General features: G+C 40.0%; 1 protein-coding gene across 2 annotated transcripts in view; it reads right to left on the minus strand.

Annotated features, from left to right (window-relative positions):
• Window positions 1-17,862, minus strand: part of thada (THADA armadillo repeat containing) — a 198,071-nt gene that overhangs the window by 113,493 nt on the left and 66,716 nt on the right. For both annotated transcript variants that reach the window (XM_061962999.2, XM_061963008.2), the window contains exon 27: window positions 1,060-1,149. In XM_061962999.2, coding sequence (XP_061818983.2) covers window positions 1,060-1,149 — 90 coding nt within the window. The remainder of the gene's footprint in view (window positions 1-1,059; window positions 1,150-17,862) is intronic.

Consider the following 17,862-nt stretch of genomic DNA (forward strand, 5'->3'; position numbering starts at 1 on the left):
GTGTATATATATAAAAATGTGTGTGTGTATATATATATATATATATATATATATATATATATATATATATATATATATATATATGTCAGTGTGTGTGTGTGTATGTATGTATGTATGTATGTATGTATGAATCATTAGGAGCAGATGTTTTTCCATTGTGTCCTTTGCGTGTTTCTACATTGTGTGGCTTCACTAGCTCGATGCACTTCAGACAATGGAGATTTGGCTGCGTGGGAAATCTGTGAATGTTTAAACCACTAGCCAAGGGAGTGAGGCAAATGTGAAAGAATCCTCAATTAATTGGATCCAAAGAAAGATAAGGCAGCATGGTGGGCTGTTAGATGACTCAAATGCTTTTAAAAAGGGAGTTTTGTCCGAGCAGTCAAAGATAAGGCAGATGAGTCTCAGTAGACTCAACTCCTCACTGCAGGAACACTAATTCAAAGTTGGCAACAGTTTCTTTATTCTTTAAAGCCTTCAAGCTGATAGCTGGCTGATTGTCTAGGTGGTAATAAAAACACAGGCGTACAACCAAATGCAATGCAGAGCTCATATTCTTGACATAGTTGTACAAGGTGTTTGGTTTGAAGATGATAATTTTAAGAGTTAATCAGTAAATAAATATCCATCCATTTTCTACCGCGGGGGGTTCTGGAGCCTATCCCAGCTGCATTCGGGCAATAGGCGGGTTACACCCTGGACAAGTCGCCACCTCATCGCAGGGCCAACACAGATAGACAACATTCACAAACTAGGGCCAAATTAGTGTTGCCAATCAACCTATCCCCAGGTGCATGTCTTTGGAGGTGGGAGGAAGCCGGAGTACCCGGAGGCAACCCACGCGGAGAACATGCAAACTCCACACAGAAAGACCGCGAGCCAGGGGATCGAACCCAGGACCTTCGTATTGTGAGGCACATGCACCCCTGACACACCGTGCTGCTCGTAAGTAAACATATTAGAATTAACTAATTAAATAATTAATTAAAATTGCATCTACACTTTTAAGTGGGATCAAGGACATACGAAAAGCAAGGAAGAATCAGACCACCCACTCACCTTTCCACTGTGACCGCTGCCTCCTTGAGCTGGTTCAGAAGAAACGGATAAAGGGCAGGAAAACGAGTAAAAAACTCTCTGCCAGTCATCCTGAGGGTAGAAACAGAATAAAAAAAAGTTTGGATTACAAATGCTGACAAAAAAAGTCCACCAAACTCAATGGATGTGGGTTACATGGTGTTTCCAGTATGCTGGTAGCAAAACTCACAACACAAACATTTACAACTACAATTACTGCAGATCAATATGGCCCCTTACACCCATTTCCACTGAATGCATAACGGCTATGACTACAGCTCCACCTACTGCGGAAAGTGTATGTAAACTTTTGACCACGACTGTATTAATTAGAGATGCATCAAGTGTGGGAGACACTGTAGGCTGAAATAAATGAATAAAATGTTTTAATTATGTATTCTCTCAAACAAGCCCTCTGTAGCAATATAGTGCACATTTTCAGTGTGACCTTTGTACACACCTTTAGTTGCACATCTTAATTAAATATTATTTTGTAAAATAATTCTCTATTTACTGGATCCACCGTAACCCCTTGTATTGCATCCTGGGGCGCTGTTGCTGGAGAAAAGTTTTTCTTCTAAATCAAGAGCGTTCATATTAGACGCAGACTTGAACTTTAACAGCCACAATAAATCAATATCAGCTGCTTTTTACCACCTAAAAACTATGTCAGAATTAACATACATTGTGTCTGAGCCAGACATAAAGAGACTAGTCCATGTCTGTCTTCAGCAGGCGAGACAACTGTAATGGCCTTCCACTGGGTTCTCTAAACAAGCTGTAAAGCTTGTTTATAGAGCCAACTAAAACCACAAAATACGACCATATTAGTCCAGTGCTCGGGTCACTGCACTGTAGGGATGTATATCATTAGGATTTTATCAATACTGATACTGATAACAATACCCCACACTATTATTTATCTGTACGGTACAATATGTAATTTGTACGAACATGTGAAAAGATGTTCAAAAATTACTTTTGCTATTATCTTTTCTATTACCATAAGAAGGGGTAACACCAGAAACATCATGTAACGTCTCAGAGCAGAAAAGTCTGATCTCAATACCTGCCTTTTAAGCCTTAAAAGCAAGACACTAGGTTTGCAGTGCAAGGGGCAAGGCAGTTAATACGTCCTTGTAATGGCCCCACGGATCCATCTAACCATCTATTTTGTGCAATACTCTACAAGTTGAATCTTGTTTTTTCCTCATTGTTAGGTTAGATGGAACGTTGGGGGAAAATGTATTATTCTGGATTAATTTATGTATATTAAATAAAGCCTGTATTGTGTCTAAAAAACAACAATGCCTTTTATTCCCAGCTGATTATCAGGTCCTACATGTGTCCCTTACTATGCGTAGCTGCTGCACCTTACAGCTGTGTCAATTATGTGACTTAGCTGGGGAAAAAAATTACGAAAGCTGTATCATTTATCCAGAATCTTAACCTGTGCCCATATACCAGGGGTCGTCAACCTTTACCACTCAAAGAGCCATTTTGACCCGTTTCCACAAATTAAAGAAAACAATGGGAGCCACGAAACTCTTTTGAAATTTAAAATGAAATAACACTACATACAAAGTTTTTTTTTTGCTTTGTGCTATGTATTAACCAGGGGTCTCAGACACGTGGCCCGCACCTTAATATGGAAATGTAATGTTAGTGCGGCCCGCGAGTTTTATATGAAGGGCACTTGACAGCGTCACACTTGCCAACCCTCCCGATTTTTCCGGTAGACTCCCGAATTTCAGGGGAACTATTCTCTCGAATGTATGCTGATTTTCACCCAAACAACAATAATAAGGGCGTGCCGTGATGTCACTACCTTTAGCGCCCTCTACGGCTTGAACAGCTTGCCAGCCCAGTTACATGAGGCTTCTGCAGACACACATAAGTGAATGCCTAGCATACTTGGTTAACAGCCATACAGATCACACTGAGGGTGGCGATATAAACAACTTTAACACTCTTACTAATATGCGCCACACTGTGAACCCACACCAAACAAGAATGACAAACACATTTTGGGAGAACATCCGCACCGTAACACAACAGAACAAATACCCAGAATTCCATGCATCCCTAACTCTTCCGGGCTACTTTATACACCCCCACTACCACCAAAGCCCGCCACCCCAACCCTGCCCCCCCACACATCAACAACACCCCCCCCCAACCCCGTGCGTAGGTTGAGGTGGGCGGGGTTTGGTGGTAGCAGGGTGTGTAATGTAGCCCGGAAGAGTTAGGGATGCATGGGATTCTGTTGTGTTTATGTTGTGTTACGGTGTGGATGTTCTCCCGAAATGTGTTTGTCATTCTTGTTTGGTGTGGGTTCACAGTGTGGCGCATATTAGTAAGAGTGTTATAGTTGTTTATACGGCCACCGTCAGTGTGATCTGTATGGCTGTTGAACAAGTATGCCTTGCTGTCACTTAGTGTGTGAGCAGACAAAATGTGACTGGGCCGGCATGCTGTTTCTTAGGTGAAAAGGCGGACGCGACGACAGGTTGTAGAGGACGCAAAATGCAGTGCCATCACGGCACGCCCTCAATTTTGTTGTTCGGGTGAAAATCGGAGAATGTTTGCCCTGGGAGAGGCAGTGAAATCCGGAAGTCTCCCGGAAAAATCGGGAGGGTTGGCAAGAATGCAGCTGAGCCGCATCAGAGTGGTCAAAGAGCCGCATGCGGCTCCGGAGCCGCGGGTTGCCGACCCCTGCCCTATACCAACCCAATTACGAACTGGTACTCGGTATACATCCCTACTGCACTGGCTTCTGTCGCTCAGAAAATATACTTCAAAACAGCTCAACTTGGGTACACGTTTTTTCATGGTCCAGCGCCAGTACATCTTTAATATGTTAGACCCATATGAACCATCTTGACAACCTCAGGGAGTGGTCTAAAGTGGACTAAACATGGCTGCTGTGTTTCAGTTTTATACTATTAAAATTTAGAACCGTCTTCCAAAAGATGTGAGGCAGGCCCCAACTTTAGCTTTTGTTCCCAAATTCAGGCTGAAAACACTTATTTTTAAAAGTGCATATAAATAAATAAATGATAAATGGGTTGTACTTGTATAGCGATTTTCTACCTTCAAGGTACTCAAAGCGCTTTGACACTACTTCCACATTTACCCATTCACACACACATTCACACACTGATGGCGGGAGCTGCCATGCAAGGCGCTAACCAGCAGCCATCAGGAGCAAGGGTGAAGTGTCTTGCTCAGGACACAACGGACATGACGAGGTTGGTACTAGGTGGGGATTGAACCAGGGACCCTCGGGTTGCGCACGGCCACTCTCCCACTGCGCCACGCCGTCCCATGACAACAGAAGGTATTACATTACATCAGGGTTTCCCCTACATGTAATTGATCGTAGCGCAATGGCACAGTAAGATAAATGCTGCCACACATTCAAATGTGTTTTTATTTATTTAACATAAAAACAAAGTACAGTGAAAACTTGATTCACGAACGCCTTTATTTGTTGTTTTTGTACTCCAGTTTCCTCCCACCTCCAAAGAGATGCACCTGGGGATAGGTTGATTGGCAACACTTAATTGGCCCTAGTGTGTGAATGTGAGTGTTGTCTGTCTATCTGTGTTGGCCCTGTGATGAGGTGGCGACTTGTCCAGGGTGTACCCCGCCTTCCACCCGAATGCAGCTGAGATAGGCTCCAGCACCCCCCGCTTCCCCGAAAGGGACAAGCGCTAGAAAATGGATGGATGAATGCTCTACGAACATTGAGATCAAGCCAAATATGCCTTGATGTGCGATCAATGTCATGGTGTACGGTCATTTAATTAATTTTTTCATTTATTTAGTTTTCCGTCGGAACTGCTATACAGGCAGCCATTTTGATGACAACACTTCCTATAAAACACTATTTGAAGAAGCGGGCCCCGACGCCACATCCTGTTTATGTTTGCTCAGGAGTACTGTAGTAACCTAGCGGTGCCGCCCATGGGACAAGGATTGGCTCACATGTAGGGCAAAAACAAGTCCATAATTGCAACCGTTACCAAAAAGGAAGTGTATATGGTTGCTGACTTTGCCGAAGGAGTTGAATAACTTTGCAAGGACGGAGAGATCGTGCAAGACAATGTAAATAAGCTATTCCTAGTGTCGCTAAATGAGAAGCAGCTAGCTCACGATAGCATTTCGGAGGCTATCATTGGAGAGAAGGCTTGCCATTTAAATGGCGACTTGATGTCCTAAAGTGACTAAAGAAACGTTTAAGGCAAGCTGTGGGTGTTTGGAAAGTTTAAAAAGGGGAGACGTCATTCACAGCGTTGGGTGCAGCATGCCTGCTAATGGCTCAGCTGCTCAGACAACGCTGACGCTTAAACTTGGATTTTATCCGTGAAGGGAGATAAAGGGGGGAAGTCCGATAATATCGGACTGCCGATATTATCGGCCGTTAAATGCTTTAAAATGTAATATCGCAAATTATCGGTATCGGTTTCAAAATGTATAATATATGACTTTTTGAAACGCCGCTGTACGGATTGGTACACGGACGTAGAGAGAAGTAAAGAGCAGTTGCGTCTCCCAGTCATACTTGCCAACCCTCCCGATTTTCCCGGGAGACTTTCGAATTTCAGTACCCCTCCCGAAAATCTCCCGGGGCAACCATTCTCCCGAAATTCTCCCGATTTCCACCAAGACAACAATATTGGGGGCGTGCCTTAATGGCACTGCCTTTGCGTGCTGGCCCAATCACATAATATCTACGGCTCTTCACACACACAATTGAATGCAAATCTTACTTGGTCAACAGCCATACATGTCACACTGAGCGTGGCCGTATAAACAACTTTAACACTGTTACAAATATGCGCCACACTGTGAACCCACACTAAACAAGAATGACAAACACATTTTTGGAGAACATCCGCACTGTAACACAACATAAACACAACAGAACAAATACCCAGAACCCCTTGCAGCACTAACTTTTCCGAAACGCTACAATACACACACCCCCCCCCCCACCCAACTCAACCCCGCCCACCTCAACCTCCTCATGCTCTCTCAGAGCATGTCCCAAATTCCAAGCTGCTGTTTTGAGGCATGCACTTTGTGACTTCAATAATAAATATGGCAGTGCCATGTTGGCATTTTTTTCTATAACTTGAGTTGATTTAATTTGGAAAACCTTGTTACATTGTTTAATGCATCCAGCGGGGCATCACAACAAAATTAGGCATAATAATGTGTTAATTCCACGACTGTATATATCGGTATCGGTTGGTATCGGAATCGGTAATTAAGAGTTGGACAATATCGGAATATCGGATATTGGCAAAAAAGCCATTATCGGACATCTCTAATTTTTACTTATCTTTTTCACTGTGATAATACCATACTTTTTTGGAAAAATATGCCGGAGGAGACCTTTATTACAGTGAAGGAGAATGCAGTACTGATAGAGGAGCGCCTCAAACTCCTTGTTTGTGTTAACGCTAGCGGTGGCTGCAACATGTGCAAGGTGACACTATGCTTGTTTACTTCCCCCAGACTGCTCAATAAATGTCACAAATATACAAGATACAAAGATGTTCCTCTTTTGGTTTTTTTATTATCGCAACATGTTTAGTAACATTTTGAAGTGCACCAAACTGGACTTGTGTGTGTGCGGACGTATTGACAGTTAAGCTGGCTGTTGTTGTGATGTTTGAATATAAAAAGAGATTGTTGAGCCATTACTCACTTTATATGTTATTTTGATGCACATACAGTGTATATACATATTATAGTGTCTTTAAAGTGTGCATTTTATAATACAAAATGGGGACTTTTGCCGAGGCTCGAACCAATTATTCATGTTTCCATTGTTTCTTATGGGGTAATCTCTTTCACTTGACAAACGTTTTGGTCGTAGAACCATGTTCAAGAACCAATTAAAGTTTGTAGATCGAGGTTCCACTGTACAGTAATATATTGTATGGATATACTGTATATAGTCTATTATTCACGTGCTAGTGGCCATAATAAGTTTGACAAACAAAAAAGGTATTTCAAGTTAATTAGGGCATTTCTTGTTGAAGCTTGAGTAAACTACCCTCATTTTGACATTACTACCATCAAGGACGTCTAACTTTACTTTGTGTGTGTCTCCCAACATACAGTATGTTTGGAAGTCTCTGTGGAGTGTCAAGTGTGCATGTTCTCCCAAGCGTGCATGGGTTTTCTCTGTGTACTCCAGCTTACTCCCACATTCTAAAAATATGTACTGTATGTTAGGTCCATAGGTATGAATGTTGGTGTGAATGATTGTCTATATATGCCCTGTGATCAGCCATGTTCATTTGGATTAGCTTGTCAATTAGCGTTAGGCTAGCTGCATTAGAGCCAACCTTCATTCAACTGGGGACGGCGTGGCGGAGTTGGGAGAGTGGCCGTGCCGTTAACCTAAGGGTTCCTGGTTCAATCCCCACCTTCTACCAACCTCGTCACATCCGTTGTGTCCTTGAGCAAGACACGTCACCCTTGCTCCTGATGGGTCATGGTTAGGGCCTTGCATGGCAGCTCCCGCCATCAGTGTGTGAATGTGTGTGTGAATGGGTGGATGTGGAAATAGTGTCAAAGCGCTTTGAAAGTAGAAAAGTGCTATACAAGTATAACCCATTCATTTACAACTGTTTTTTTTTTTCAGTTTATTCCATCCAGCCATCCATTTTCTACCGCTTGTCCCTTTCAGGGTTGCTGGGGGTGCTGGAGCCTACTATATTATATTAATTTAACGTGATGACTACATATACAGCACGGTGTCACAGGGGTTAGTGTGTGTGCCTCACAATACGAAGGTCCTGGGTTCAATTCTGGGCTCCGGATCTTTCTGTGTGGAGTTTGCATGTTCTCCCCGTGACTGAGTGGGTTCCCTCCAGGTACTCCGGCTTCTTCCCACCTCCAAAGACATGCACCTGGGGATAGGTTGATTGGCAACCCTAAATTGGCCATAGTGTGTGAATGTGAGTGTGAATGTTGTCTGTCTATCTGTGTTGGCCCTGTGATGAGGTGGCGACTTGTCCAGGGTGTACCCTGAGATAGGCTCCGCGACCCCGAACAGGACAAGCGGTAGAAAATGGATGGATACTACATATACAGTATGTGCACTTCATGTGTATGTATAATGTACTTTCCTTAGTGTGCTTAGTTTTACAGTAACTTCATTGTGGCGAATATCAACAAAACATCTGAAGTTATGTTTTTCATTTCTAATATGGACTGCGTGCCGTGCCAGAAGAGCAGCCGTGCCAGAAACTTGAGAAACTCGCTTGCCATCCAAATTAGCTTAGTAGCTGTGGCTACAAATGTAGCTTACCACCACCGCAGTGTGAATGTGGTGTGAATGTCAACGCTTTCCATACCTAGTTGATAAAAAAGCGCTATATAAATCTAATCCATTATTATAAAGACTGTTTACTGTACATATTTGGAAAGGGAAAGCAGAATATAGTGCTTTACAATAAGCAGCAACAATTGAAATTGCATTGATAAAAGAGAGCACTGTCTATCTAGTCAAATTCCTTGTATGTTAAACATACTTGGCCAATAAAACTGATTTTGATAATATAAGTTATTAATAACTAATAACACTTTTTTTTTTATATAAACATAAAACATTTGTTTAGCCATTTGAAAGAAAATCAAAATTATCATGACATCATATATACTGTATGTTATATTGATCCCGTCCCTAGCCACGCCCTCACATATATATTGGCAATCTAGGGGAAACCCTGTGTATTATTTGATTTTAATTGAATCATGATTATTCTTTGTTTTCATTATTAATTTTATTTTCCGTTTTTGTAATTGTATGCATCTGTAAGGCAGTTTGAATAGCCTTGCATACAAATTGTGCGCTATAAATAAACAACCGCTCTAAACCTTGCCCTACGCCTATTTTTGTACTGGATTTTCTGACTCGAATCTGCTTTGGGGTCCACACTTAATCCTATCGTGACATGTGATGCTGACACAGGCTTGATAAAGCTGGATGCTTGAGATGGATATTGGTAAAGTAATCTTTTGTGTCAGCTGGCTGTGTTTATGTTAAAGATCATATCAGGGTAACGTCAATCAGGTCACAAAGCAAAAAGGCCACACATGAATCCAAGCACATTACCGTAGTACTTCACAATTAACATCGAAATAAGCACACGAGTTGGATTATCCCCCCCCCTTCCAGTCAATGCCTCCATTTAAATACGCAAATGATATTTAAATGAGCCCTACACCTGATATCTTCTCTGCACAATCAGAAACCCTTAAGACAATGTATAAGATGGTGAAAAAAATGTATTTTACTAAAATGTATGTAGTTTACCCAGCTAAAAACATAGTTACTAACTTTAACCAAGTATGCTGTAAAGACAGGATATAATTTGGGGGGCACATGGCTTGATGTTTACCTGATGAGCTATGGAGGTTAATTTGTGTCTATTACAAAAGCTTTTTTTTGACGCTGAATTTTTGCAACTGATTTTTTTGTGTTTGCATTTTGTGAACTGAATTTTTTCAAATCAATTTATGCTGACAATTTAATTGAAAAGAAATGTGTTTAAAAATTCAGTGCAGAAAAATTTGCTGCTTCAAAACCAAGACCCACTCCTGGTAAATTAAGACTGAAGCAATTGATCCTGTCCAGAAGCAGCCAATGAGGTGTCAAGTTTGAAGTCATGTGACACGGGTCTTCCAAAGAGGCAGGTTATGCAGCACTACATGCTACAGGCCATGTAATCTACTGTATGTGCTTGGATCTTTATATTACCACTTTAAACCGTAATGCTGTGAATTACCTTAAAAAATTCAAAGATACCACTAAAAACGATAAACTCTGATCACATGACAGTACAAACCCTACAAACAATAATGACTAATAATAAAAACATTATAACAGACCATCTCAAAAACGGGATGGAATTTTAGTTTTTTACTGAAGACACTCAATGTACATGAAAATACAGAATGCGGGATCAACAATATTAACTATGAAGAATAAAACACTGAATATTAAGAATATATGGACGTTGCTCCTTTACTACAGAACACCTCCTTAATTGACATCTTTTATAATCAAGCAAAAACAACAAAATGCAAAAAAACACGGCAAAATATAAACACAAAAGCAAAGAAACATCCAGTTATTCTATATAATATCATTGTTCTGCAGAACTTTGTTGTAGAAATCTGCCTCTGTCTTGTTGATGTGTAAACAACACCCACCCACTCTACCACCTGTCTTGTCTACATGGAGCAGAGCTTCCTATGGTTACCCAAGTAACCTGTATGCCACTGAAAAGTGCTAATTCTAACCATAGAATAATTTTTATAGTTTGAAAATAAAGTCGAGCTGGACCTCCAGCTGGTGGTTGACAGCAGAACTGGGCCCGTCTTACTTCAAGATCACATGAGAACATGTGTTCAAAAACTGAAGCTGAAGCAGAGGGGTATCTTGTAAAACCGCAATAACCAAAAAACATCCGAGTCAAACAAACAAGGTATGGCTTGACATAAATAAAAGGACAGTTTTGCAGTGGCCAAGTCAACGCACGGATCTTAATGCGACTGGAATTCTGCAGGGTGATCTGAAAATTGCTGTGCATGCAAGAAAACACTCATCACACCACAGCTGAAAGTATTGTGTGTTGAGGAGTCTGGGAAACTTTCTGTTAGCCATTATTAGAAACTGGTAGATGGCAGAAGGAAACATCTCAGTGAGGATATTTTAGCCATGGGGGAAATACAACAAAAGCCAGTACAACATGCGATGTCCCAACTTTTTGAGAATAAATTTGCATCTTCTCTTAATAAATGTTGATATAATTTGATGATTATGATTTGGAGTGTATCCTATCTGACAGTGGGCAAAAGGCATATGATACATATACGGTCTTTGTGTAGGAATTGATTCCATACATGCAAAAAAGTCATGCATGAAAGTCAGCTATGTAAACCACTAAACTACAAATGACCTACCTCTGCCACAAATAACATACTGAAGGTCATTTTCTTAGCCATTTTCTCTCTGAAAGTTTTTAACAACTCACCGAACACATTATAAAAACAAACCCCCACACTCTACACCCTTTTTTTTTTTTTTTACCTTTTCCTAAACAGTGGAATACACTTTTGCTGACAATCACACACACACACACACACACACACACACACACACACACACACACACACACACACACACACACACACACACACACACACACAAGACAAAACATCACAACTCATCTACTTAAGAAAGTGTGCCTGAAAGTAAACCAGAGGGAAATTTGAAGTGATGACACCAAACACACAGATCCAATTCACGTGGAGGAAGAAGCTCTGCCAACAACAAACAGATTAGTTCACCCATCTTGGGAGTACTATAAGATGTGAAAAAAATAGAGTCGACAAAACCAGAAATGCATTCAGCATACTGAACTACATATGGAAGTCACTAAAACTATTACAAAACTCACATTATAGCAGAGCTGGGGTCTATCCACCCTCCTGTATAGCACAGAATGCTGGCACATGACAGCAAGAGACATACAGTGCATCCGGAAAGTGTTCACAGTGCGTCACGTTTTCCACATTTTGTTATGTTACTGCCTTATTCCAAAATGGAATAAATTGATTTAAAAAATAAAATAATCACATCTATCTAAGTATCTATCCACAGTCTTCGCTCATTACTTTGCTGATGCACCTTTGGCAGCAATTTCAGCCTCAAAACCTTTTGAATACAATTCCACAAACTTTGCACACCTTGGGCAAATTTTGCCCATTCCTCTTTGCAGCACCTCACAAGCTCCATCAGGTTGGTTGGGAAGCGGCAATTTTCATTCAGGTTGTCTCTGTACATTGTTGCATTCATCTTTTCCTCTATCCTGACTAGTCTTCCAGTTCCTGTCGCTAAAAATCATCCCCACAGCATGATGCTGCCATCACCATGCTTCACTTTAGGATGTTATTTGCCTGGTGATGAGCGGTGCCTGGTTTCCTTCAAACACGATGCCTGGTATTCACGCCAAAGAATTCAATCTGTGTCTCATCAGACCAGAGAATTGTGTTTCTCATGGTCTGAGAGTCTTTTAGGTGCATGTTGGCAAACGTTCTACTAAAAAATGGCTTCCGTCTGGCCACTATACCATACAGGCCTGATTGGTGGGTTGCTCTCGAGATGGTTGTCGTTCTGGAAGGTTCTCCTCTCTCCACAGAGGTATGTTTTAGCTCTGACAGAGTGACCATAAAGTTCTTGGTCACTTTTCTGACGAGACTAAGATGAATGCAGCAATGTACAGAGACATCCTGGATACAAACCATCGCATCCCATCCAACCTGATGGAGCTTGAGAGGTGCTGCAAAGAGGAATGGGCAAAATTGCCCAAAGATAGATGTGCCCAGTTTGTGGCATTATATTCAAAAATACTTAAAGCTGTAATTGCTGCCAAATGTGCATCAAACCAGTATTGTGCAAAGGCTGTGAATATTTATGTACATTTGTTTTTTTAATCTTTTTTAGTTTTAATAAATGTGCATTTGAAAAAAAAAAAAGTTTTCGTATTGTCATTATGAGGTATTGTTTGTAAAATGTTAAAGACAAACATTAATTCATTCCATCCATCCATCCATTCATTTTCTACCGCTTGTCCCTTTCGGGGTCGCGGGGGGTGTTGGAGAAAGTAAAGCGCTATGAATATTTTCCTGATGCACTGTATGTCAGTCTTCCACACATAGAGTAGAGGAAGAACCAATGTATTTTTTCACCTAACAAGGTATTGAATGAAGATCTATTGTTAAGATGTCAGCAAGACAACATGGATAGCATTGTAATAAAGCGGGATTGGAACTGGATTGGACATGTTTTGAGAAGAGAGCAAGACTCTGGAAGTGAACTGGACACCTGAAAATAAGATAAAGAGAGGATGACCCAATAACACCTGGTGTCATAAAGTAGAGGAAGAAATTAAATCTATGACCAGTGTTGGGACTAACGCATTACAAAGTAACGCGTTAATGTAACGGCGTTACTTTCGGCGGTAAAGAGTAATCTAACGCGTTATTTTTTATATTCAGTAACTCAGTTACAGTTACTACATGATGCGTTACTGCGTTATTTTACTTTATTTTTTATGTAGTATCGGCTAGAAACTGAGAAGATCTGAGTGTGTTTTATTGGAGCGCTGCGGAAGAGGCAACAAGGAAGAGGCGCGCCACGCGCTGTCTGTGTGTATGTGTGTGTGTGGGAGGGGGCGTGTCTGTGTTTACTTACAAGACATGGCGAAGCAGAGTTTCTTAACATGGAGATATTCTCACAACTTTTCTTTTGTCGACCACAAACAAAAGACCATTTTAGTTAAATGTAAGTTGTGTCTTGGATCAAAGATCCTATCCTAGCAATTCAAATCTGCTGAAACAGCTACAAAAGCAACATGCTTCGACAAAGCTAGTAAAGAGATACACACTTCACCTCCTAAGCAACAGCGGCTGGATTTTAACGAGGCACTGCGCACTGAAGGTACACACACTCTGTCAATTCTCTTATATACTGTTGTTCTTTCATTCTCGACTTCTAGAGTGTTTGATTATCACATCACTCCAAATGTATAGACTATAAAGTTCACAAACATAAAGAGGGATGCTAGTGGGCCAGGCCAATCTTTCCCTATCTCTAAACTAAAACTGGGGAAATGTGTAGTGTTCTGGGCTTCAGACATGATTTTATTTCAGAATTCCTTGAGAGAAAAACACTAAATAGTTACTTTTCACAGTAACACATTACTTTTTGGTGTAAGTAACTGAGTTAGTAACTGAGTTACTTTTGAAATAAAGTAACTACTAACTGTAACTAGTTACTGGTTTTCAGTAACTAATCCAACACTGTCAATGACCCTGAAATAGGAAGGTGTCCAGAGACAAGAGGTGGGACCAAGTCATTGTTTTGCAAGTCACAAGTAAGTCTCAAGTCTTTGCCCTCAAGTCTCGAGTCAAGTCCCGAGTCCAGACAGTCAAGTCCCGAGTCAAGTCCAAAGTCAAGAGTGGAAAGTCTCAAGTCAAGTCCCAAGTCCTGCATTTTGAGTTTTGAGTCCTTTCAAGTCCTTTTAACCACAGACTAATATATTTACACAGATTGTGTATGCTTTTAAAACGTTGTATTTATTTATTAAAACAAGTGCATTTGAAATTGCACTATTAACCAGTCATTTTAAACATTTAAATCATTCCTTTACAGAATAAACACATTTGAAAAAACAAGTGCAACTGTATATTTGCACAAAAGTGTTAACATTGTATTTCCATGGCATATTGCATTGTAACTAGTTCCACAGCAGTTTATATCCTGTTCTTACCTTATCTCATTGATCTCATCTCATACTGTATGTGTGTTTATGTGTGCGTACACATGAAAAACATAACAAATACATGAAAATAACAATGAACAGAGTTGTACTTTTTGGATGTCAGGGCCCTATGCAATATGTACACATATTCTTAATATAGTATACATTTTAACTGACCTTTATTTGACTATGTTTGTCTTTTTGTAGGCGGCTAAAATACGCGGTGCTGCTGACCGCCGTCTAACTTACTGTGTGTGATACATTGACTAACGTAACGTTATGTGTAGGTACCTCATGCAACTCTGCTAAAAAAAAATCACTTGTTAAAAAGTATGAATAAGGTAACGAACTGCAGTGGACGCAACAGATTGCCGTGTTTGCAATGACAGTATAACTATAGACATCTTATAAGTAGACGCAGCATTGGCTGCTGTGACGCGAGCAATTTGGCCGCCATCTTGAAGTGGTGATGAGGAGCCGGCGAGCAGCCTAAAGATAGTGTTCAGCGTTTTCCTGCTCAAATAAGCGGACTATTGAAAATAGGAATCAGGGGATTACTTTTCACAAGTAAGATTTAACATTAACGTACTATTGGTTGTATTTTGTGAAAACAATAATACCACAGATTTGAGAAGGAGCAAAGATCTTCAATATTTGTATGTGAAAATCACAAAGAAATCTTCTGGGGGAGGATGACCCTCCTACAGGGGTTTGGTTTACAAACTTTCAGCCCCACCTAAAACAAAATTCACCAGCCCCCACTGATTATGATGGGATCTCATTTTAGGCAAAGTATAATACAATACTTTCTTAACAGTATAATTTTAACCAGGAATAAGTCTTCAACAATATTCAAATACTAACAATGTTGGGTAAGACAGAATTTGGTTTTATTCTGAATCCAGTGAAACAAATTGGTGGTTTTAGCTGATATTAAGACTTTCAGGTGTTTATATATGTTTATTTTTAAGTATTTGGCAGACGCTTTTATCCAAAGCGACATACATAAAAAATACATATAAAACAATCACTGTAAACATGATCATTTAAGGCAGCGTTTCTCAAAGTGTGGGGCGCGCCCCACTGGTGGGGAATAGAGACATGACAGGTGGGGCGCGAGGAACGGGAGGAAATTTCACTTTACATTTTTTTTTTTAATTATTATATTCTTAGATTATTTTTTTTACTATGCTTTCATTTTCTATACACACTGTAAATCACTTTGTGATTCTGTCTGTGAAATCCGCTATATAAATAAATGGAAATTACCGGTACTTATTTTTACTGTAGGCTTTATATTTCTCGGTACGAGCGAAAGTTTGACAGACATAGCAACAGTAACTAATGGGGGCGGGGCTAAGCGGAACAAACTTTCGCGCGGATGGGTAGCAGGCTAATGTGTGGATCACAATTACACAAATATATACATTTGTGACTCGCACCTCAAAGGTCGTCGAGCCAAAGCCAGCGCCTGCAGAGAAACAAAAATCTGACGGGCACACACTGTGTCATTCACTGGGAAGCACTCGCGTCAAGGCAGCTCAGCCCTGAACTCAATGAGGTTTTAACATGTTGTGAGCGCGGTAAATTTGATCAAAACACGACCACTGAAAGCGCGACTGTTCTCTGCACTGTGTGAGGAAATGGGAGCTGATCATACAGCCGTGCTGTTTCACAGTGAAGCAAGGTGGCTCTCCTGGGGGAAAGTGCTGTCACTTGCCCTGTCTTGCCAAATGCATAGCTCCTCCTTTTTTTTTGCAAAGATTGCAAAGTGGCACTTTTATTGTATTTATTATTGAACTTGGTGCAAGTTATTTGATTTATTATTGAACTTGATGCAAGTTATAACACTTTTTTTGATTTATTATTGAACTTGATGCAAGTTATAACACTTTTGTTTTATTTATTATTGAACTTGATGCAAGTTATAACACTTTTTTTGATTTATTATTGAACTTGATGCAAGTTATAACACTTTTTTTGATTTATTATTGAACTTGATGCAAGTTATAAAACTTTTGTTTTATTTATTATTGAACTTGATGCAAGTTATAACACTTTTTTTGATTTATTATTGAACTTGATGCAAGTTATTTGATTTATTATTGAACTTGATGCAAGTTATAACACTTTTATTTGATTTATTATTGAACTTGATGCAAGTTATAACACCTTTTTTTATTATTGAACTTGATGCAAGTTATAACACTTTTGTTTTATTTATTATTGAACTTGATGCAAGTTATAACACTTTTGTTTTATTTATTATTGAACTTGATGGAAGTTATTTTATTTATTATTGAACTTGATGCAAGTTATACCACAGCTGCACAGTTATTTTATTTATTATTGAACTTAATGTTATTTTATGTTATTGAGTTCGAATGTATACAACTTGATGTTCAATAAATTTGAAAATGTTAAAGCTTGGCATTAGCGCTCTGTTGGGGCGGTGGGGGCAGGTGGGGCTTGAAAACTCCCCCTTGTCCAAAGTGGGGGATGACAAAAAAAGTTTGAGAACCACTGATTTAAGGGAAGAATATAATACAAAATATCAACACAAAGTGTCAAGACAGAATAAACTCTCTGCTGCTGCAGCAACAGAGATACAGTCTATAAGATATATGGATATCTAATGTATTCATACATTGTTTATGTAGAATATACGCATGTTTATATAACCTAATCATATTGTTTCTTGAATTTAAAAATAGCTGACCGTTTTTTCCCCCTTCTCTGGGATTATATTCCCAGTTTTGATCTCGGACGTCTGGTCACTTATAGCATATAAGAATATTCTATTAAGCAAACTGTGAATAATAAAACACGCCAAAACATGTGTCCTTTTTCATAGCTACACGTATGACAAAAAAGCGCGTGAAAATCAGTAGTATTCAGTGAGGTAAGATTAATTAAATGCGCTGACAGTTCATTGCTCCTGCCAAATGAATTGCACTGAGTGGAGCGGATCACCACTCCAAGATGGCGGCCTCGCGTCTTGTCAGCGTCAGTAGGCAGTAGCGCTCGATGCTGCGTCTACTTATAAGATGTCTATGGTTATAACGTTAGCAGTGAGTTTACAGCCTCACTGATTTAACTACACAGCAAATAAAAGTTACGTTACTTAGCCAATAAACGTTAGCTTACATTCAAAACGTACCCTTCTGTTTGCAACTTCAAATGTCGAACAAAGTTGGAAGTTGTTGCAATTCGTTTTTTGTTGACTAAGTCGTAGTTTTAATACCCGAAAGAAACTATCTTTGGCGTAATTTTTCCTCACTGGCGCGTTGTTTGAGAGCTATTTCTCGTTGGTTGTTCTGCAATTTGATTGGATGAATGGCGTGGGACGAAAACAACATTGACCTAATTTGATTGGCTATCGTACTGACAGACAAACACGCTGACAGAGCGCACACTCCCTGACAGACAC

Source organism: Nerophis lumbriciformis, linkage group LG02, assembly GCF_033978685.3.
Source record: "Nerophis lumbriciformis linkage group LG02, RoL_Nlum_v2.1, whole genome shotgun sequence".
Classification (NCBI taxonomy): domain Eukaryota; kingdom Metazoa; phylum Chordata; class Actinopteri; order Syngnathiformes; family Syngnathidae; genus Nerophis; species Nerophis lumbriciformis.